The 21,877-nt window shown below is 46.3% G+C and overlaps 1 protein-coding gene across 5 annotated transcripts in view; it reads left to right on the top strand.

Annotated features, from left to right (window-relative positions):
* The window catches only part of LOC115085770 (lymphocyte antigen 6E-like), a 105,348-nt gene that overhangs the window by 76,225 nt on the left and 7,246 nt on the right, over positions 1-21,877 (top strand). For 2 of the 5 annotated variants that reach the window (XM_029592157.1, XM_029592154.1), the window contains 2 exons: positions 4,358-4,504; positions 12,642-12,758. In XM_029592157.1, coding sequence (XP_029448017.1) covers positions 4,453-4,504; positions 12,642-12,758 — 169 coding nt within the window. In that variant the 5' untranslated portion in view covers positions 4,358-4,452. Of the gene's footprint in view, positions 1-2,054; positions 2,248-4,357; positions 4,505-12,641; positions 12,759-21,877 lie in introns of those variants that run through there. The other 3 variants (XM_029592158.1, XM_029592156.1, XM_029592155.1) reach the window with 3 other exon arrangements.

Below are 21,877 nucleotides of genomic sequence, written 5' to 3'. Positions count from 1 at the left end.
GCAGCCTGAGACCAGCAGGTCTGGCAAAAGACTACAGGGCCTGTGCAGTTTCTCTTGCTGAGGGAAGAGGGAAAAGGGAGCAGAGGCAGGAAAGCACTGCTCTCCGTCTCACCCCCTACTGGCAGGAGGGCATCCTGCAGACCAGAAGGGAAAGAAAAAAGCAAGCTTGCAGCCGTGGCACCCCCTGCCCTTCAGCCATGGCCCACTAATATGCCACAGCATACTGGATGGGAAATGCTGGCCTAGACACATTGATCAAACCCTGGCAGGCGAATGCCCTCCTGTACGGGTCTGCACTGGCTGCAGAACCTCGAAAGGAGTAGAACAGTGGTCCCCAACCCTGTCCTGGGGGCCCACCAGCCAATCGGGTTTTTAGGATATCCACAATGAATATGCATGAGAGAAAATTTGCATGCACTGCCTGCATAACATGCAAATTTTCTCTCATGCATATTCATTGTGGATATCTTGAAAACCCGACTGGCTGGTGGGCCCCCCGGACAGGGTTGGGGACCACTGGGGTAGAAACACTGCACAACGGCAATCTTGGCTGCCCCTGACTAGGCCAAGGCATCCTTGGTACTCGGGCTCAGTGAGGCTCTTGGTTGGCTCTCTGTTGCCTCTTCCCAGGAAGCACAAGCGTCCCATCTCAGGGTCTGATCATGACTGAAGACCAGGCTCCTTTTTCACTTACGGCTTGGCCCTTGAAAGGCAGCGTCTATGCAGTCTATGCAGAAAAGGCTACGCTCCCCCCCCCCCCCCCCCCCCCCCCATGGTCGCATCGACGGTGCTGTGGGCCTGCAAAGCCTTAACATCCTTGGCTTATATTCGGATCTGGCTTGTATTTGAGGGCTTCTGTTCGGAGCCCAAAATCTCCCCCCGCAAGGTGGATGTTGCCGTTATCCTGCGTTTCCCGCAGAAGGAGCTGGATAAGAGGTTGCCCTTTAACTTGGTAAAGTTACAAGTGGCAGCCATTTCATGCTACAGAGGTGCAATAAAAGGGTGACAGATAACCACACACCCAGAAGCAGATTTTCCTTCTGTTCAGGCCTGTGGTTCTGATATGGGAGGCTCTGATAGGACCCCCATCTGAACTGTTAAGGCCGTTTTCCTTGAAAGACCTCTCTTTTTAAAGACCATTTTTTTTTCTCATTGCCATCTCTTCCCCTAGATGTAGGGTGAAGTAACTTGACCAAGGACACAGGGAGCAGCAGCCTGATTTGAACCCTGGCCTTCCTACTTCTCAGCCCTCTGCTCTTAGCTACCAGGTGGCTGCTCATTCTCTTCCCTAACCTAAACCTGCCCTGGTAATGCCTCCCGCCAGTGTGACAAAATATCCGAAGGCATAAAAAGAGAACTGGACGGAGGACGTGCAGGCGAGCGAGTGCACCCAGAGGGAGCCCGGGTCGGATCAGGCATGATCCTAGAAACGCAGAACATCCGTCCGTCCGACCAGTCTGCCCGTCCGCATCTCCTGCTCAGCTCTGTAGTCCCTTCCTGTTCCTCGGAGACCACCTGCGCTTGTCCCATGTCCTCTTGAATTCTGATGTGGCCCTGACCTCCACCACCTCCACTGGGACGCTTCTCCACCCTTCTACCAACCTCTCTCTCTCTCTATAGAAATATTTCCCGAGGTTACTCCCGAGTCTGCCCCGCTTTCATACTCACCCCGTGCCATAAGCATTTGTCCTGGGTCCTCCTTTCCACTGAAAGAGGCCCGTCTCGTGTGTCCTTGTTTTCTGGCGGTACTTAAATGTCTGTTATCATATTGTAAACAGTAGAAAACCATAAAAAGCTCCTCTTCCCCCCTCCCCCCTCCCCCAAGCACAGCTGTGCTGTCCTGCAGGAGGAAGTCCAGGAAGGTCCTCCTCGTGCCCCCCCCCCCCCTCCACGGGAAACGTAGGACGAGCACCTGACAGCACAAATAAGGAGGCAGAAAGAAGAAGAGAGCTTAGAAAGCACCGGAGCCCGGTGTTTGTCGCAGGGGAAGACAGGAGGCACTGCTGGGTAGAGGAGAAGAAGACAGCCCGGCAAGAAACCGTGAGGAGGTGAGCCTGGTCCAGGAGAGGTTGGCCTGAAGTTGCTGAGAGCCAGGGTGCACCAAGAGGAGCCCGAGACCCCACATCGCATGTGAGAGAAGTGCGTCGGGGAGAGGAAGAGCCTAGAGCTTTCTGGGAGGGCGAATTCAGCCCGAGCCGGAGAGAAAGCTGCAGGAGGACTCCGCTGCGTGACACAGGAAGAGTGGCTGTGAGTTGTACTCTTCTCTTGCTTACTACACTTAGGGATGCCGAATGTTTGTTTGTTTTTCCTAACATCTAGGTCCCCCCTGGTTCACTAGCAGGTGAATTTTTCGAAGGAGTTAAGCTTGCAAACGTGACGTCCTATCGTAGCAAATTTCTAAAGCCATTTACCCTTGTTAAGCGCACTCAGTGCAGGTAAAACCTGTCGCCGAGTCAATGCCATCTGTGGTAGCAATTTTGAAAGCTCACTGGCAGGGGTAAAGTGCATTTACAGGTGTTGAACCCAGTGTTAAGCGCGGACGTGCATTTGAAAATCGGACCCTAAAGGTTCCAGTTGGAGCAAGGGACTGGTTACCCAAAGTTACACAGAGTAGTTACGTTAAGTCAGGAAGACAGGCACCGTCAGGACTCAAGGCTCGAGAAGAGCTACAGTGAAGGGGGCCGCGTCCGTGTTCAGAGGAACCAGGGATCGTCGGTGCTGCTTATCCTGGTGAGAAGGTCCCCAACGAATCGTAAGCTCACTGTTTGTATCCACAGCACACATTGGGCTATCCAGTTAATGGCCCAGGCTAAAAGTTAATTAATTGCACCGCCACGTTGATTGGCACAGATTAGCCAGAGCTTGTTGGTGTGAAAGGTTTTTGGATGCACTTCTTTGCCTGTCTGAGAAATGTATCTTGCGCCATTCCAGTGAGAGGCGCACATAAAACATTGACACTGAAGTCTTTTAGTTCCGATCACTGATTTACTTAATCTCTAAACACAATAGAACGGCTTAGTTTGTAGAAACTGCAGATAAAGATCATAATTTGCTTTGTGTCCATCCCAGCCTTGAATAGCAGAGTTGCTTTATTTTTTTTTATTTGTGCTCTTATTCATTTTATTTATTTATTTATTTATTTAAGGCTTTTATATACCGACTTTCTTGATACAGATCAAATCAACTCGGTTTACATCGAACTAAGCAGAATTATAACCAACAATTCAACAAGAGACATTTAGAAGGAGCATAAAAGTTACATTATAACAAGGTTGCCTTAACTGGGAGAAGGAAAAAAAGAGGGGGAGAACGAAAGATAAATTATTAAATACAATAAATTACTATATACAATGGAGTATGGGATGGAGGCAGAAGCCAAACCTCATGATAAGATGTGAGCAAGAATAGCATTTGATTATTTACATAAGTGATATGAGGATTCTAAATCAGACTTTAGCGCTGGTATCTGGGAAGGCTCGGCAGAAAAGCCATGTCTTTAGTTTCTTTTTGAAAGTTAGTAGACAGGTTTCCTGCCTGAGGTCCAGAGGCATGGCATTCCAGATGGAAGGTCCTGAGATATTTATTATTTTAGTTTTTAATTAATGCATGTGATTATTTTACATTTATTCCTCTTTTCTACATCATGTTCTATTATTTCTAAATACTTTTTTTTTATGACGTAACATTATTATAATGTATTTATTATGTATTTACTGTATTTTCTCTTTCATTCACTCTTATTGATTTTAGAGCATTGTGTAAACCACTGTGATGGATTGTATCTTAATGACGGTGCATAAAACCTGGAAAATAAAACCAATATTCCCACTGAGTCGTGGCCCTTGTCCCAGTTACCTGGCAGAGAGCTGGGACTGGGGGAGAGGGAATAGGCCCTTTTGCTTCATTACTCCTCAGATGAGAAGAGCCACCCCGGACACCGTGACAGAAGCGGGAATGCGCTTCCTTGCTTGAGTGCTAGAGGTTACAATAAGCTCCTCGCTCCACTCCTTTCCTCCAGGGTGTACGCCTGGAGATCTTTTAAAAATCTGTCCCCATACGCTTTATGATGATGACCACTGACCATTTTAGCAGCCGTCTTCCGGACCAACTGGGATTTATATCTTTCTGAATGATAAAATAAGTACTATTATTATTATTATCAAGGTGCATTCTCCAGAATTGTACACAGCATTCCAAAAGAGGTCTCACCAGAGCCTTGCACAGGGCTCCAACCTTACTTACAGTCCTAGTCCTTGATTACGATCAGCATGACCATTGCATGGTGGTAGAGGACATGTGCCGAAGAAATTGCTCATTTCATGTCGACATAATCTAGGAATTTTCACTTTCTTGTCAGTAGGATCACTCTGCAGGAAATCCAAACTGAGAGACTACCTAAGATCGGCCCAGTGGACCATCCCCTTCCCGGTCGTCCAAGGGCATCGGCTGACGATGAAGTCTGTTCTGTTCCCCCTGCTGGCCGCGGCTCTCTGTCTTCATGCAGGTAGGCGAGACGCAAGGGATGAAGCTCGCACCATTTTAGACGTGATGTTTTTAATAATTCTCTCGTACGAAAAACAGAAGTGAGGAACGATAGTGCGTTTCTCTGCAATATATTTACCATTTCAAGCCAGACAGAAGGGTGGGTTAACATAATTCTCACTTACGTAATTTGTACGTCTGACAAAACCAGCGGCGTGCCCGGCAAATAAAGCTGCCTAGTGTATTTTGCAGATCTGAAATGACAACCATGCTCCGGGGGGATAGATTTAATGTTTTGTAAACGTAGTAGTGATGGTATCCCAGGAAAGCATAGGTAAGGTGCTGTGGACCGCCATCCTCTTGCAGCAGGGTAGGCCGTGGTTCCGTAGCCCTGGGACAAGCGCTGGGCGTCGTCTGGAAGGCTCAGTACCACGGCATCACCTTGGGGTATGTGAAGGGGCTCTGGGTTAATAGAGGGTAACCAGGGATCCTCATAAATTAGCCTGGTCTTGCATGGGAAAGGTCACGAGGGGAATCCGTCACGAGAAGATTTGGCTGAAGAACTGAAAATGAGACCCTTAGAAAGCTCCTAGCTATTTCAATTTAGTTTTAACATTTAAAAAAAATGTTGACGGAACATTTTTGTTTCTTTCTTAATATATCTCACAATGCTCTTCATCTCTTTTTTATGTTCCAATACATGCTATAATTATTTTAACTTTTATGTTTTATAATATCCCACGTGAAACTCTATATTGTTGGTGGTTTGACATGGACTGTTTTTTTTTTTCTGGCTGCTTCAAATCTTAACCCCCGATTTATACACCACCACCACCACCCCCCCACACACACTCACGTTCTTGACTTTAACCATTTTCATAATGAATTAAGTCCCCAATGTCTTTGGTTTTTGTCCTGTTTGCTTGTCTCGATTAGACTGTAAGCTCTGTAGAGCCGTGACTCTCTCTAATGTGTATCTGCAGAGCTCTGCTGATGAGTAGCAGTGTAGAAATGAGAGTAGTGTTCAGTGGTAGTAATGCTTCCAGAGGACTGGGCACCAAAGACGAGACTGGAAACTACAGAACTGTCAGTCCCACCTTGGATAATCCAGTGAAGCTGCGACGGGAGGAAAGGACATCCAACAGATCTACGGGATCTAAGAGAGCCTCTGCTTAATTCTAAAACGAGCGGGCGTGCGCCCGCGCTCGCACGTCTCGGCGCGCGAGCGAAGATGCGCTGGAATTTTAAATCGTGCGCAGACTTGGGCGCCTAAGTATGCTCTCCTGGGGTTGCTTGAGCAAAGCAAGCAGGCGTGCCTTCCGTAGATAGGGCTTCGCCGGGTCTTCTTTATGTGCGTGTGTCAGCAGGGTTGTGCTTGTGCGAGGGACATTTCTCAGTTTTCCGGTTAAGTCCATCAGTTTTGGCCAGTAAATATCGAGGTCTTCTAGTTGACCAGCTCTCAAAAATCACGGAGAACATGGAATTTCAGCGGCTGCCGCACACCTCTCACTCCTGAATTGCAAAGTGGCCTCCCAGGCGACGTTCAGTGGGCCTGTGTGTAGCATGTAAAGTTAGCATGTAAAGTTTATGACTTTACATGCTATCCTTGCTGTGTCACCCACAGGTGACAGGAAATATCACCCTGTGGTCCCACAGTTTTAATTCACTGGAAGGAGACCCTGGTGACAAGATTGCAGGCATGGAAGCTCCGGAGCCACAGAGACAGTGGTGGTGATGCAACACAGGAAAGAGAGGGTATCCCACACAGTACTGTCAGGATTAGAAACACCTTGACAGCTATCACTTCCTCTCCCATCTTTATCCCCCACCTTTCCATGACCACTACAGAATGGGCTCTCTCTCCTTACATTTCTTTACAGAATTTCTCCCTCTATACTGTGCCATGACCTTGGGTTTATTTGCAGCACAAATGAGTGACTGCATTTTTTTACATTGAATCTTAAGTACTAGATTCTAGATCATACTGCAAGTTACGCCAGATCCTTCACACATATTTTTTTGCATGGCACAAGCTGCCCATGGAGGTGGTGGAACCAAGCACAGTATCTGCATTTAAGAAAGCATGGGTCAAGCACAGGTCATCTTTGAAGAAATGGTAGGGATTGTAGAGCTGAGCAGTTGGTGTGGATGGACAGACTGGTTTGTGCTGTTTTGACTTTCTCTTGGTGCTTTGAAGTGTTCCTACCACTTTTGGTGCTTTCCCATTCTCATGGTGCCATGGGGTGTTTATGCCATAGTTGCTGCTGGTATGCTGTTCTTTTGGGGATTTGGTTGATTTCCTGCAACTGTTTTTGGTGTTCTTCATCTATATTTTGGTGTCTTGGCCTGTTCTTGTTACTATTGACGTTCCTTTGTCCCTCTCACATTGCTTGGTCTATTGTCTCCTATCCCATGACTTTTTATTTTTCTTAGAAACCTCTCATGCGGGACTTTCTCAAACGCCTTCTGAAAATCCAAATACACCACATCTATCGGTTCACCTTTATCCACATGTTTATTAATCCCTTCAAAAAACATGAAGCAGATTTGTGAGGCAAGACTTCCCTTGGGTATATCCATGCTGGCTGTGTCCCATTAAATCATGTCTTTCTATATGCTCTGTGATTTTGATCTTTAGAATAGTTTACATTATTTTTCCTGGCACTGAAGTTAGGCTCACCGGTCTATAGTTTCCTGGATCGCCCCTGGAGCCCTTTTTAAATATTGGGGTTACATTGGCCACCCTCCAGTCTTCAGGTAAAATGGATGATTTTAATGATAGGTTACAAATTTTTACTAAGAGGTCTGAAAGAACTCAAAATTGAAATTTCAGAACCGTGGGGTGTACACCATCCAGTCCAGATGATTTTCTACTCTTTAGTTTGTCAATGTGGCCTACTACGTCTTCCAGGTTCACCGTGATTTGGTTCAGTTAATCTGAATTTTCACCCTTGAAAACCATCTCAGGAACCGGTATCTCCCCAGCATCCTCATTTGTAAACATGGAAGCAAAGAATTTGTTTAATCTTTCCATGATGGCCTTATCTGTCCTAAGAGCCTTTTTAACCCCCTCAATCATCTAACGGTCCAACCCAATCCCTTGCAGGCTTTCTGCTTCGGATATATTTAAAAACATTTTTATTATGAGTTTTTGCCTCTACGGTCTGTGGCTATTTTCCTCCCCCATAATTGTGGTGCTCTCGGCAAGCGCCTAGTTTTCCTAATGGAAGCACTAACCCTGCAGCTGCCAACCTGTAATTTAGGGCTTCTAATTGTGAAAAGGTCTTACCTAGAAAAAGTTGAGGGAGGGGTAGGTTTGCTGAATTCCCAGATTCTTTAGTCATGCTTCCTCTAGGAAAGCACTACAGCTGCTCTCATGCCCACTTTCCTGGAGAACTTTCAGGGTCCTGATGCACTCCCTGGTGGCAGTGCTGCTTCTTCAGAGGGATGCAATGGACTTCACTATTCCACTTGTGAGGCTATAAATTTAGATTAAGGAAGGCAGTCGGATCTTACATATGGACTGCTAACAAGGTCAATAGTGAAAAATGTGCACCCGAGGGAAGGAATGATGACAACAGAAAAAGTTGATAAAATGCTCTCTCCAGAAGCACAAAGCAGGTTTAAAATACACGAGGAAAATGTGTAGAAAGATTAAAAGCTTTATTAAGATTGCTAAAATATTTCTGGGCTGCTGCTGACTGTATAGATCAACTGATTACATACACCAGTGGTTCTCAACCTTTATTCTGTTGGGATGGTTCTCTCATGTGTAACACACTGAACATGTGACCATCACGGGGCTAAATGTAAACATGCACTCTACATCCACAGGAACCCCCTGACCCCCAACAATGTCTGCAGAGCAGAACTAGGGCAGTTCCCATACAAATTACCTTACAAAAAAGATGATATCGTGTCAGCTCAGTAACGGCAACACAAACTCTCCCTACTACTAAGCACAATAGCTCTTCTTATGAAAAGACTGCAGTTTGCCACCAATGCATGTCTTATTGAGAAAACACAATAAATAAGATTGATGCAAATGCCTACATGCTAGTAAAATATCTCACCTCAGTCACACACCCAGAACTGACCTTCACCAAGTACAGAAAGACCACAAATTATAAATATGGAGACAGAAACTGGAATGGAAAATAAAAAAAGCCACTCTGCATGCAGTGCAAACCTGGAGAAATGGAAAGAGAAATATACCACCTAACAGACTCTCAGGATCTGCAATAATGCACACAAACTAATCCACTCACAACCCTACCTATGAAAAGGCAACACTGCAAATAGTAAACCAAGGCCTAAACACCAATACACCTCCTATTAGGAAAACAGAACAAGCCAAGCTGCTATAGGTCCCTATACAGAAACTACAAGCTTGCAGAACATCCTTAGCTGGGTCACACATACAGAACTCAGACAGTTCCTCACCAAATACAGAATAAAATAACCATGAAGCTAATGGTTTTGTTTTTCCATTGTTGCACTGCATACAGAGTTTGACTTCTTGCTGTTTCCAGTTCAGTTTTTGTCTGCACATTTCTGTTTATACATTCCTCAAGAACTATAAAATAATAATTGTAAAATTATTCTAATAAAGAGAATACATGTTTTAAAACAAATGATGAGTAGAATAATATCCAATAATTACAAACTCATAAAAATTATTTAAAATTATCCAAACACCAATAAAATATTTCAAAACAGCAGACTAGTCACATAATTCCCAATAATTAAAATGGCAGTCAGGAAAAATTAACTTACTCTTTCCAGCAACTCTCCTACTCCTTTCCCTTGCAGGCCATTAGCACTCACCAGAAGCAGAAGGGGCTGCTGAAGCTCTGTCCTGATGGTCCTCTTCCTTAGGGCCCAAGATCAGTCTCTCTGTCTCTCTTACACACACACACCTCTTATACCCCCATGACCAGTTTCTATCTCTCACACAACAGTCAGCTCCCTGGCCAGTCTCTCTCACAGACACACAAAAGTCTGCTCCCTGTCCAGCCTCTCTCTTTCGCGTGCATACCAGTCACTTGCCTGACCAGTCTCTCTTTCCCACATGCTCACCAGTCACCTCCCTGACCACTCTCACAGGCACACCAGTTTTCTCCCAGACCAGTCTCTCTCACACACACAATACTTTCCTGACCATTCTCTCTCTCTCTCACATGCAAACCAGCAACCTTCCTAAACAGTTTCTCTCTCAATCCCACAGTGCTTGCTCTCTCTCACTTACATACACATGATCTCTCTCACTTAAATCAAGCTCTTAGTCACACACATTTTCATTCTCTCACTTACACACATGCTGGCTTGTTCTCAATTTCGCTCACTTCCCCCTTCCCCCCTCCCCCCCTCGCACAAGTGGGAGCTGCAGCAGCTTCCTCCTCCAGTCCCCAGAGCCCAAGAAATAATCCCATCAGCCTTGGGACTAACGCTGCTGTCTTCCATTGCGGATCATCAGATGTTATTCTCCTTGGGCTGATGCTGCAGCTACTTTTGAATGCAGCATGGCCCTTTCTTCTTCCCGCGTGCCCCGCTGAGCATCAGTTCCTCTTCCAGGCCACGGGGGGGGGGGTGTGGAAAGAAGAAGAGACCATGCTGCAATTGCCAACTCCCACTAATACGGGTGCCATTCTCGTCTGGCCTTGAGCATGCTGACAGCCTGGATGGTAACGGCAGCAGCGGAAGGATATCGCTGGAAGGGAAGAAAAAAAAGCAACCAGGCCAGTGGGAGTGTGCAACACATCTGCCAGTGCTTGGCGACACACTGGTTGAGAATCGCTGACTTAACACACCTGATTCATGAGAATACTATTGGGTGCCACTGGCCTGATTAAGAAGACTTTCCTGGCACACCTTGATATGTTGCCTATAAGAACTATACCCTATGAATTCCAGGAGGAGGCTTGCTTTTTTTTGGCAAAATGCGAGTACTAAGAAGGGCATTAGCAGTGAATTTGAGAGACTGAGATCATTCTCAACATGCCCTGGCTTACTCATGAGGGTTCATTCCTGTGAAGGTTACGCACTAAACAGACCCAAGTGGAGAAACCAGCCTGAGAGAACACAATAAGGTTCACAATCAGCCGCGGGCAGGCCGGGTAAGAGATCTGGATAAACTTCCCCAGATAATTTAAACTGGATATTCAGCAGTGCGTGCTGCGGTCCCGGTCGCCAGGTTAGCGACCGGGTCCTTACCTTCATACCGGACCCCCCGCTCGTGCCGCGATCCACTGAAAGGTAGGCCTGCCTTGCCGCGTGGCAGCGGCGTCTCCCTCGTGGAGACTCCGCCGAGGCCCGAACCGGACTCCTCCCCCTGCCGGGGAACGCGCGCGAAGGGACGCTTCTTGTAGGTCCAGCACCCGGAAGTGCTGAACCGCCCCTCTCCTGACGTCAGACGCCGGCTGGCTATTTAAACCGGCGTCTGTCTCTCCTACCTTGCCTTGCAACGAGGTCGCTCCCAGTGAGTGCTTAGTTGCTGTTCCTGTTTGTTCCTGCCTTGGTTCCTGCTTGTTCCTGCCATGCCTTGGTTCCTGCTTGTTCCAGCCGTGCTCTGTTCCTGCCTGTTCCAGCCTTTCTCCAGTCCTGCCTGTTCCAGCCTCCGCTTCCGTGGTTCCGCTCCCGCTTCTCCAGCACCCTGCCTTATCTTCAGCCAGCCTCGACCACCGGACTTCTTCTTTATTCTCCTTGTCTTCTGCCAGCCTCGACCACCGGACTTCTTCTCGATTCTCCTTGTCTTCTGCCAGCCCCGACCACCGGACTTCCTCTCGTCTCTCCTTGTCTTCAGCTAGCCTCGACTACCGGATCTCCTAAGTTCCAGTGACCGGGACCCCTACGGGCTCCTCCTGGGGGGGGGGTCTCGGGTTTCCAGGGCGAAGTCTTTGTCACCCCGCCCCAGCCTAGTTCCGCCACCCGGCTTCCTTACCATCGACTGGAGCCCTTCTCCAGTCAGCCGGCCCAAGGGTTCACCAACAGACTCTTCTCATAACAGTGCGGCTGCTGTGCTGCTGAATATATCCAAATAAATCAAAGTTATCCAGATTGGTTTATCCAAATAACTCTGCAGCGCAACCAGATTTACCCGGCTGACTTAGCTGGATAAAACTGAATACTGACGAGTCAGTCCTGCCCCAGAATGCCCCGGACCTCCTCTGGCTTATCCAGCTAAATTTATATTTATCTACCCCCTGAGCTAGATAAGTGTTAGCAGGCGAAAAAGGGGGGGGGGGGGGGGGATGTAAAAACTGTGGTTTATCTGACAAAGTCCCAAACTTGGCCATCGAACAGAAGACTTTGCCAAGCTGGGGTCAGACTGAGGGTGCATAAAGTCCAGCCATCCTATTTCCAACAGTGACAAGTACCTGGCAAGAACCCAAACATTAAATAGACTCCATGCTACTGATGCAGCTAATAAGCTGTGGCTATTCCCTAAGTCAACTTGATTGATAGCAGTTTATGGACTTCTTCGGGAACTTATCCAAATCTTTTTTTAAACCCGGCTACACTAACTGCCCTAACCACATCCTCTGGCAATGAATTCCAAAGCTTAATTGGTGTTGAATGAAAGAATTTTCTCTGATTTTCTTTAAATGTGCTACTTGCTAACTTCATGGCGTGCCCCCTAGTCCTTCTATTACCTTAAAGAGTTAATATCCGATTCACCTTTACCCATCTGAATACGGACCCTTACTGTATTCTCCATGAAATCACAATTCATTCCTCTAGCAAGCGAAAATAGAGCCGGATAAAGTTATTGGAATAACTTTCTGTGGGATATTCAGTGGGATTTAGCCGGGTAGATCATACTTACCTGGCTAGTGGCTGCATTTAGGCCTGCCTTTTTTTTCCAACCAGACTTACTTAGCTTATTTGGTTAGTGTTGAATATCAGAGCTAGCCGGATAAACTTTAGCTATGCCTGCAGAGCACCCCTTGCCCTACCTCTCTCTTTTTTTTTTTATCCAGCTAAATTTTATCCGGGTAATGTCTTGCCCAGGTAAAACGTGGCTGGTGAGAGGGGCAAGAAATTGAAATCTCCGATTTGATTTGACTATCTAATAATAATGCTGCTTGAAAAAAATATCAGATTTTGGCAGTTGAAAGAAATACAGACCTATGTCAATAAAACCATGTATTTTCTTGCAGCACACTCTCTGATATGTTACACGTGTCTTAAGGCAGAAAAGAACAGCGACTGCCTTTCAAAAACTGAATGCACTTCAGATGAGAACTACTGTGAGACCACGGTTGGTTCAGCATTTGGTAAGTTCCACCACACATACTACGAGAGGGAGTCAGCATATGACTTATGGCATTGGGTACTCCTCACTACTTAATGACACCTAGGGAGCAGATGGAGGTCTAGATATAGGCCGAGAGAGAAATTAAGAGGGCTCCATTGGACACGATATCCAGTCCCTTTTACCGCTGATACATTAACACCTTGAGCTGGTAGCTTTACCTCTCTTTTCTCCTGATCTCTTCCCAGCTGTGTGACTGACTCTCTGCCTTTGGCCAAGTTGCTTTATCTCCCTGTGCCTCAGTTTCTACAACACTATCTACTCTGCGGCAACTTAGCCGAATAAATTGGCACTTTTGTCTGGATAAGTGCCGTTACTTATCCAGATAACACAACATTTCTCCGGATAAGTAAATTATTGTATATGCATGGTTTTTCTTTTACGTGCGGTGCATATATTCGTGTATTTTATAACCCACCTATATCATATATGCACAGGTTATAAAATAGCGGAGTAGAGGTGTGCACACCCATATACATGCACTGGGATCACAGCCCACACATGCTGAATATAGTTTCCCCATCATTTTTTTGATAGGGGACTGGCATCACCCAAGCGATTCTTTCAAGGGATAATGGACAGATGTAAACAACCTCCAGTCCTCATTTATCTGCTTGGGTTTACAAGCTAGCCTATTGAATATGCATGAGATAGATTTGCATACGATTGAAGGAATAGGGATCTTCGTTTGTAACAAACGGGGAAAAATTGCAAAAATGTCCATTTTCATTTCATTTGTGAACCCCTGAAATGAATGGAGGGTGCTCATGAATTTAAATGAAAATGTTTGTCCCATGTATTTGTTTTCCATTCAAGTAAATGGCCTATTCAAGTCTAGGGCTGTGCTGAGCAAACAAACTAGTAAATATAGCAACCAACTCTTGCCTGTGTGACATCAGAGCCTCCAGGGAGCTCAGATGAGACAAGATAAGTTGGCAAGGAGACTAGATGGAGGACAAATCATAGTGAAGTATTTTTTTAGTTAGCCTATTGCTGCTATCTGGATCAAGAGACTCTGATGTCCTCCCACTGAATGGTTTTAACATTTTCAAGAACCTATCTCTGGCAGTTTCCAAAGAAGCATCTCTCTCTTTTTTTTTTTTTTTATGGAACCTCTGAGTTGAAAAAAGCTTTAGAATAGGATTTGGTGCTTCAGTCTCCAGTAAGTAGTCTGGTCTCTATTCTCACTCACTGTGGTAAAAGAAAGGCGGAGGCAGTGTCACTGCTTTCTGTTTTCACTGGGGGCAAGGTAGGAATGGAGTGGAGATCGAAGTAGTGTCGATGTGTTTTTTTGGGGGTTTTTTTTGTCGATGTCTGACTTAGCACAGTGCAATGCAGTACGGTTAGCAGACAGACTGAAGTAAAGAAGAGCCTTACCAGACTGTCAGTGCCAGCCTTCTTGGTTCTGTCTAACAGGTTTTGTTTGTGTATGCAAAAGTAATCCGTCAGCAGCGCACATATACACACTGTGTGTGTGTTTGACAGACATTATTGCACATGCTAGAGTGATACTATGAGTGCTGGGTCAGTATCAAATTTCTTTGCAATATCAAAATCCCCCAGTAGGCACTTTAGATTCCATCATGACACTGTGAGGAAAGGGCAGTGGATTCGCTGCATACAGATCAGTCCAGAAGTAGCAGTGAGAAAAAAGGCAGTTGTACCTAAACTGAAGAGACTTTTTAGCAACAGAATGCCAGCAATGAAAGCCAGCTTACACCAGAAGCAATTGAAATTTGGAGAGCAGGTGCCACTGCCACCAGTTCCTCTACCTCCTTGTTTTGGAGTAGGGAGCAAAAGGTGGGAGAACCATCAAAATCTGGTATTAGCAGGGCAGGGGCATAGACAAGGATAGCAGTCAAAAACCAGCAGTGCACTCCTGTGCTTACTGCTGCCCAGGCAATGGAGGCAGTGTTTTCAACAACTGATTCTGAAGAAGAACCTTGTCTGGGATTTCCTAAATCAGAAATTGAAGAGCTAACAGCTGAAGGAAATTTCAGAGGTTTAGTCAGTAGCGTCTTAGCCTCCAGTGAGGTGATGAGGGAGACATATGATACTAATGGTGTTGAAAGCAACCACCTGGAAGAGCAGGCAGTGTAGATGGAGAGCATGAGTGATGCCCCTGGCCTTTTTCCTTATGGTCCACCCTCAACCTCAATTCCAGTGCCAGCATCTGCTTCCAGAGATGCAGAGAAGAGATTGTGCAAGGCATCCCTGGTCTGGAATCACTTTAAAGTGATAGAGGACCTGTGTGTTGCTCAGTGTATTCACCATAATAAGGCCATCAGTCGAGGGAGCCTAAAAGGGGCATCTGGCAAATGCTAGAATGCAGCATCACCTGCAGAAGCAGCACTTGCTAGCAGTGGCATCGGGGGAAAGTGGCAGTAGTAACCTAGTGACCCTCTCTGCCACTGAAAGCAAAGGTCAAAGGAAAGGGGTTGAAAAGGAGAAGACTTTTCGCCAACTGATCCCATAGCCCCCTCTGCCACTCAAGTGGCCTGACAGCATGCCATGCGTCTGTAGTGGCAATCCAGAGTAAAGGAAATGGAGTGGTGTCCATTAGCATTGCCCTGGGGCAAGAGGTAGGCAGCATCGAAAGCAGTAAAGAGGTGCATCGGAGAAATGAGTGTTTTAGATGACCAGATAGTGGAGAATGTGGCCTTCTGCACCTCTTAGCTCTCAGTTGCAAAGTGCCTCCAGAATTACATTCAGGAGGCAGATTAACTCCACCCTGTACAAATACTAGTGCTGTAGTCATATTCAGGCACAGCTTTCTAAAACAGAGGGGGATTAGCATTACATTTCACCAGCGCTTTCTGGACCAGTGCAAATGCTATGCCATGCATATCTCTCTCTGAGAGCACACTAGTGGGACCTGGCTAAAGCAGGCAGTTCTAGTGGGGACCGAGCATCAGGGTTTGAGGTGGGCTGTGCTGTACATTGAGGTGATGGATAACTGTCAAAACTAATGCAAAATTCTGACAGACATAAGAATGATGCTGGGAAAATTGACAGCTGGACGGGAGAGGTAGGAGCCTCCATGCAGGTTTCTCTGTGACAGACAATGGTGCTAATATGATAAAGGCAATGGAAGATGGCCTTAGGGGGATTTCATTGCTTTCCTCACTGGCTGCACCTGGCAGTGATGGATACGCTGGGTCCCAAGGACCACGGAAATCCAGAACTGAAGGACCTGCTACAGAGGTGCAGAAAAATGGTGGGGCGCTTCCATCGAAGAGCGAAGGTTGACAGCTTCTCCATGAGAAGCTGGAAGAATGCCGGATGCCTTGTAAGCATCTGATCCAGTATGTTGGAATTCCAGTGGATGTCACTTATCTGATGCTGCAGAGGTTAGTGGAGCAGAAAATACCCCTTCATTAACCGCCTCGGGAAAACAGATAAGCGAGGCATCATGATTGGCTAGTGAAGAATCAGATGATACAAATCCTAAAACTCTAAAGGATGCCACAGGGGATCTGTGTTCCAGAAGAGCAGTCCTGGACAGGGTGATCATTATAGTAAATAGGGATATCCATTCGTGAGAAATGAAATAGGAAATAACGATACTTCTTGTTTTGTTTAATTGTATTTTCAAAACTAAATGATTGAAAATTCGACAAAATGTTGTTGGTTTTCATGTTTTGTTTTGAAAAAGAAAAAAAATAAAATTTACCTGTAAGGCCCGAGACCGGGGCGTCGCCAAGGGCTAGGCCAAGGCTCAAAGCAGGGGCTGCAGCATATCCCTGAGCATGTCGCCAAGGGCTAGGCCAAGGCCCAAGGCCGGGGCCTCATCCACGTGTAGGATGTGGCCCAAAACAGTGGCCAAAACTTAGGCCCAGGCCTGATGCTGGAGCATCAGCCGAGACCCAAGCAAAGTCCAGGCACAAAAAAGATTGATGGGGTTGGGAAATTTCCCAGCAGCCATTTACTTAATTTGCCTGGGATCCGACGCCATGGCCCAGCACTGAGGCCTAGGCCCAGGCAAAACTCTGGGGCCTGGCCCGGAGGTCGGAGAACATGCTGCGGGGATCTTTTTCTTTTTTGTCTTCTTAAAATGACGTCCTCTGCTGGGGGATGCACCAGAGTAACTTGAAGAGGAAGATACCAGAGTTAAGTTACTCCGGTGCGCCCCAGCAAAGCAGGACGTCATTTTAAGAAGTGAAGAACGAAGAAGATCACTGCGGCCCGGGCCTAGGCCAAGAACCCAGGTGTCGGGACTGTATCAGGTGCGGGCATTGGGCCTGGGCTGAGACCCCAGTATCAGGGCCAGGCTTGAGTGTTTAGCCAGGGGCCTGGTCCTACGTCTCTGTGCTAGGCTGTATCGTTTGATTCTGCCGTACATCAAAATGGCACACTCTGCTGAGAATGAAGGAGTCAGAGTTACTCTGGCATGTCCCTAGCGAAGGACATCATTTTATGAAGATGAGAAGAGGGTCACTACATCCTGGTCTTCGGCCTCTGGGGAAGGCCCCAGCATCGGGACCAAGCCTCCAAGCTGAGCCCTGGCATTGGTGCTGGCCTACGCCCAGACCCAGGTGTTGCAACCTGACCTCTAGGCCATGGCCTGGGCTATGGCTCAGGCATCGGGCCCCCGGTACTTGTTTTCAGCTGAGGCCTGGACATCAGGACCAGGCTGCATCTGGTCTGATCCTAGGCCAAGGCCTAGGTGTCGGTTCCAAGCTTTCAAGCTGGGCCTTTGTGTGGTTCCCTAGCTAAGGTCGTGGCAACCTCCCGCAGCCTAGGCCTATGTGAAGCAGAGGCTTTGTCTTAGGCCTAGGCTTCTTCGGATCCCCCTGGACCAGGTAAGTGGGAGCCAGGGAGGATCCTGGCCCCTGCATTTTTCCAGGTGGGAGGGATGGGTGGTAGAGAGGCCTCCACAGGCCTTGTTTTCTTTTTTAAATCTGTTTTTGTTATTTTTTTTTTAATATTTTATTTTTGTAAACTTACAAAAACAAAATAAACATTGTAAACAAACTGAAATTAATGAGAAAAAAAATGCCTCAATAACGAAATTATAAAACAAAACAGTTTTTTTCACAGCGCATCCCTAATAGTAAATATTCTGGTGGAAAAGTTAAACGGTTCCATGAGCAAGAGAGAATGGAAGCAGAGGTAGCAGTTTGTGGATACCTTGCAGCAGCAGGTACAAGTGAGACTGAAACATCTGATAGCACGCAATTCATCCACGTTTGCTACACTTAAAAGGGAGCTTTGCCCTCCAGTCTCAGCATTTCACATACATAAAGGAGATAATGGCAGCTAGCGTGTGTTAACAGGAGTGCCAGAGGCAGAGACTCTATGGAGATGTAGCACAGAACAGAGTGGCCGTCCCAGAGAATAGTGCGGGTATGAGCAGCATCCTATCAGCTAGCACTTCCTTCCCCCCCCCCCCCCCTCAAAATGCCAAAGCCAAGTTGCCTACACACAACTGTCTCTCTAGGCACAGACCATAGCTAAAGCAGCTGGCAGGCGGGACCCTCGCCCCACTACAACAAAAGAGATTCTAGCAGAAATTTCCATAACTTGCCTTCTAACAGAGCCCATCAAAGGACACGCATGCGCTGTCATATTGGGCACATGAGTCCATGGTCTGGCCTGGTTTGGTCCAGGTGGCTCAGCATCGTCTTTTCTACCCACCAACCAGTGTTCCTAGTTAATGTGTCTTCTGAATGGTAGGGAACATCGTGAGCCCCACTCATTCAAGGCTGGTGCCAAAATTAATAGAAAGACTGTTCTTTTTTAAAATCTGCCTTTGATGGGTTTTGCAGAATTTCCATGCAAGTGGCAAGACCACTGAAAGCATGTTGGAGGTCTTGCTGCCTTTCTGCCATGCCCCTGATATACTATATTAAGAGTCTTTTGCCACTATGTCTAGCTGCCATGTTCCAGATATATCATCCTGGGCTCTTGTTACCAATGTGCCTACTTGCTATGCCAAAGATGTCCCACCTTGGGGGTTTGCTGCCACTTTTATCTACCTAACATGCCTCAGATATACCACCCAGATGTGCCACTATGTCTAGCTGTAATGCCTATGATGTACCTCTTTGGGATTTTTTGCTGCTTCCCTGTTTGCTCTTTGGATCCCAGTCTAGTTCTCCCACCAAACGTCTTTCTTTTTTTTATGTTGGGATGTTTTGTCCCCAAAATAAAAAGGTGAAAAGGAAAAAAAATACAAGTTTCTTCTCCCACCACATCTCTTTTCTGGTTCTCCATCTTACTGTTTTTTTGTACCGTGCTACAATTCCATCCTAATTCTCCCACCCTGCTTCTCTCTCTGTTATATTGGAGCATTTTGTAAACCCCCCCCCCCCCCAACCTCTTTTCTGATTTTCCATCTTGCTGTCTATGCCTGTCTAGGCCTTTGTACTGTTTGTGATTTTCCACATTCCTACACCTGGGGAATTTTGATGTCTTTGTTCCATTTGTAGTTGACTGCATTCTATGCCCTGGGAGTTTTGACACCTTTGTACTGTTTGTGATTGCCCACACTCAAAACCTTGTGGGGGAAGAGGTTTGATACCCTGTGCTGTTTGATTGATTTCATGTTATACCTTGAGGATTTTGTAACCTTTTTGTTGTCTGCAATTGACCACACTGTACCCTTGGGGGTTTTGACATTGTGCCATTTGCAATTCCCTGCGTTACATATTAGGGTCAGTGCTCATCACCATGTATTAGTTCTACAATTACCACTGCTTTCAAATAACAGATGGAACTATAATTGATTTTAATGAGCCATTTATAGTTTTTTTGTACAGGCAGTATGCACTTAACACGTGCATGGCTCAACCAGGTAACCATGCCTCCAGTTGGGACAGGCACCCTACACTGCTGCAGTTGCCATGCACTGGATGGGGGCTCACCCGATGCTTTCCAGCAGAAGGAAAGGCCTTTGCACAGCTGAGGCTATCCCAGCCTCTTCTGTATTGGGGAGTTTGGCATTTCCATAAAAGCCAGAGGAATATGCACTCACCTTTTCCTTGCCTGGCTGCCGAGAGAATGGGCAATTCTGTATCTGTGCTTGGGCCTCTGGATGAGTTGCTGAGTGAATTTACCTTGCTATGCCAAAGACAGCCCCTGGTGAGGACTCCCTGCACCATGTCCCAAAGTCCTCTGGAGTGGACCCAAAGGTTCTTCCTTTGTGCCCCGGCTGTCTTGTTCATTCCAAATCCCATTTTTCTATGGTACTTTCTGACACTTGGTCATTCCCTAGCCATCTGTTGCTTTGTACACTTGCTTTGAAACATGAAACAGAAATGACGGCAGAAAAAGACTAAATGGCCCATCCAATCTGCCCAGCAAGCTCCCACACTTATTTTCCCATACTTATCTGTTTCACCGACCACCAAGTTCAGGGCCCTTGTTGGTAACTGTTTGATTCAAATTTCCTGCCACCCCCTGCCGTTGATGCAGAGAGTAATGTTGGAGTTGTATCAAAGATGAAGCATAAGGCTTAATGGTTAAGAGTAGTAGCCGCTGCATCAAGCAAGTTACCCAGATGCTTGTTTACCAGACTGCACAGATCAATGCCTTGTTGGATGTTGTCTGAATGTAAATCCACTTTTCCACATTTCCCCCTGATGTTGAAGCAGAGAGCAACGCTGTATATGCATTCAAGGCTTAATTGGTTTAGGGTAGTAACCACCACAAGAAGCAAGCTACCCCACGCTTATTTGTTTACCCAGACTGTGTAGTTCAGTCCTTGTTGGTTGTTGTCTGAATGCAAATCCTCTTTTCCACATTTCTCCTTGCCATTGAAGCAGAGAGCAATGTTGGAGTTGCATTAACTGTGTGAAGGCTTATTGAGTAAGGGTAGTAATCACCAGGTAGTAGCCACCATTCCAGCAAGCTACCCCCATGACTCTTCTCTTCATTCCCATCTTCTAGCCTTTTTGGATCCACAGTGTTTATCCCACGCCCCTTTGAAGTCCTTCACAGTTTTGGTCTTCACCACTTCCTCTGGAAGGGTGTTCCAGGCATCCACCACCCTCTCCGTAAAGAAGTACCGGTACTTCCTGACATTGGTTCTGAGTCTTCCTCCCTGGAGTTTCAAATCATGACCCCTAGTTCTACTGATTTTTTCCAACGGAAAAGGTTTGTTATTGACCATGTTGTTTGTTGTTGAAGTATCTGAAAGTCTGAATCATATCACCCCTGCTCCTCCTCTCCTCCAGGGTGTACATATTTAGGTTCTTAAATCTCTCCTCATAAGTCATTTTATGAAGACCCTCCACCTTTTTGGTCGCCCTTCTCTGGACCGCCTCCATCCTGTCTTTGTCCCTTTGGAGATACTGTCTCCGGGACTGAACTTCACCACTCCTTAGGCCACTTCTGGTATTGCTTTGCCCCTCCTGGTGCCTTGGGCTTCTGATGCTATTCTTTCTTCCATCTCAAAAGGTATATAAAAAACCTATAAATAAATAAATAAATAGATAGATAGATAGATAGATAGATAGATAGATAGATAGATGTACCTTAGGGGATTTTCAGCTACTCTTCCTGCTGCATTGCTCCTACCATTTAGTGCCACTGCTGTTGTCTCTAGTCCAAACCAGCCTTTGTATTGTAGGGCAATGTTTCTCAACCCTCTCCTGAAGGCACACCTAACCAGTCAGATTTTCAGGAAATCCATATGAATATGTATGAGATTTGCATACATCGGAAACCCAGGGTATATAACTCTATCTGATTCATATTCATTATGGAAATCCTGAAAACCCGACTGGCTAGGTGTGCCTCCTGGAGAGGGTTGGCAAAAACTGCCTTAGGGTGATTCCTTCTCTGCTCTAGCTGTCTTTGAGATTCTTTTTCCAAATCCCCTACCCCTTCATTACTGGCCTAATCTTTTTCTTTCCCTGGTCATCCATTGCTTTGCATGCTTGCTGCACCACTCCTTGGGCCCTTCATGCAATTCTGGTACCGAAGCAAAGAAATCATGTAATCTTTCCGCGATGGCCTTATCTTCTCTAAGTGCCCCTTTAACCCCTCGATCATCTTACGGTCCAACTGACTCCCTCACAGGCTTTCTGCTTCGGATATATTTTTAAAAGTTTTTACTGTGAGTTTTTGCCTCTACAG

Source organism: Rhinatrema bivittatum, chromosome 2 (assembly GCF_901001135.1).
Source record: "Rhinatrema bivittatum chromosome 2, aRhiBiv1.1, whole genome shotgun sequence".
NCBI lineage: Eukaryota > Metazoa > Chordata > Amphibia > Gymnophiona > Rhinatrematidae > Rhinatrema > Rhinatrema bivittatum.
The sequence above is the reverse complement of the archived record's forward strand: the minus strand, read 5'-3'. Positions and strand labels throughout refer to the sequence as shown.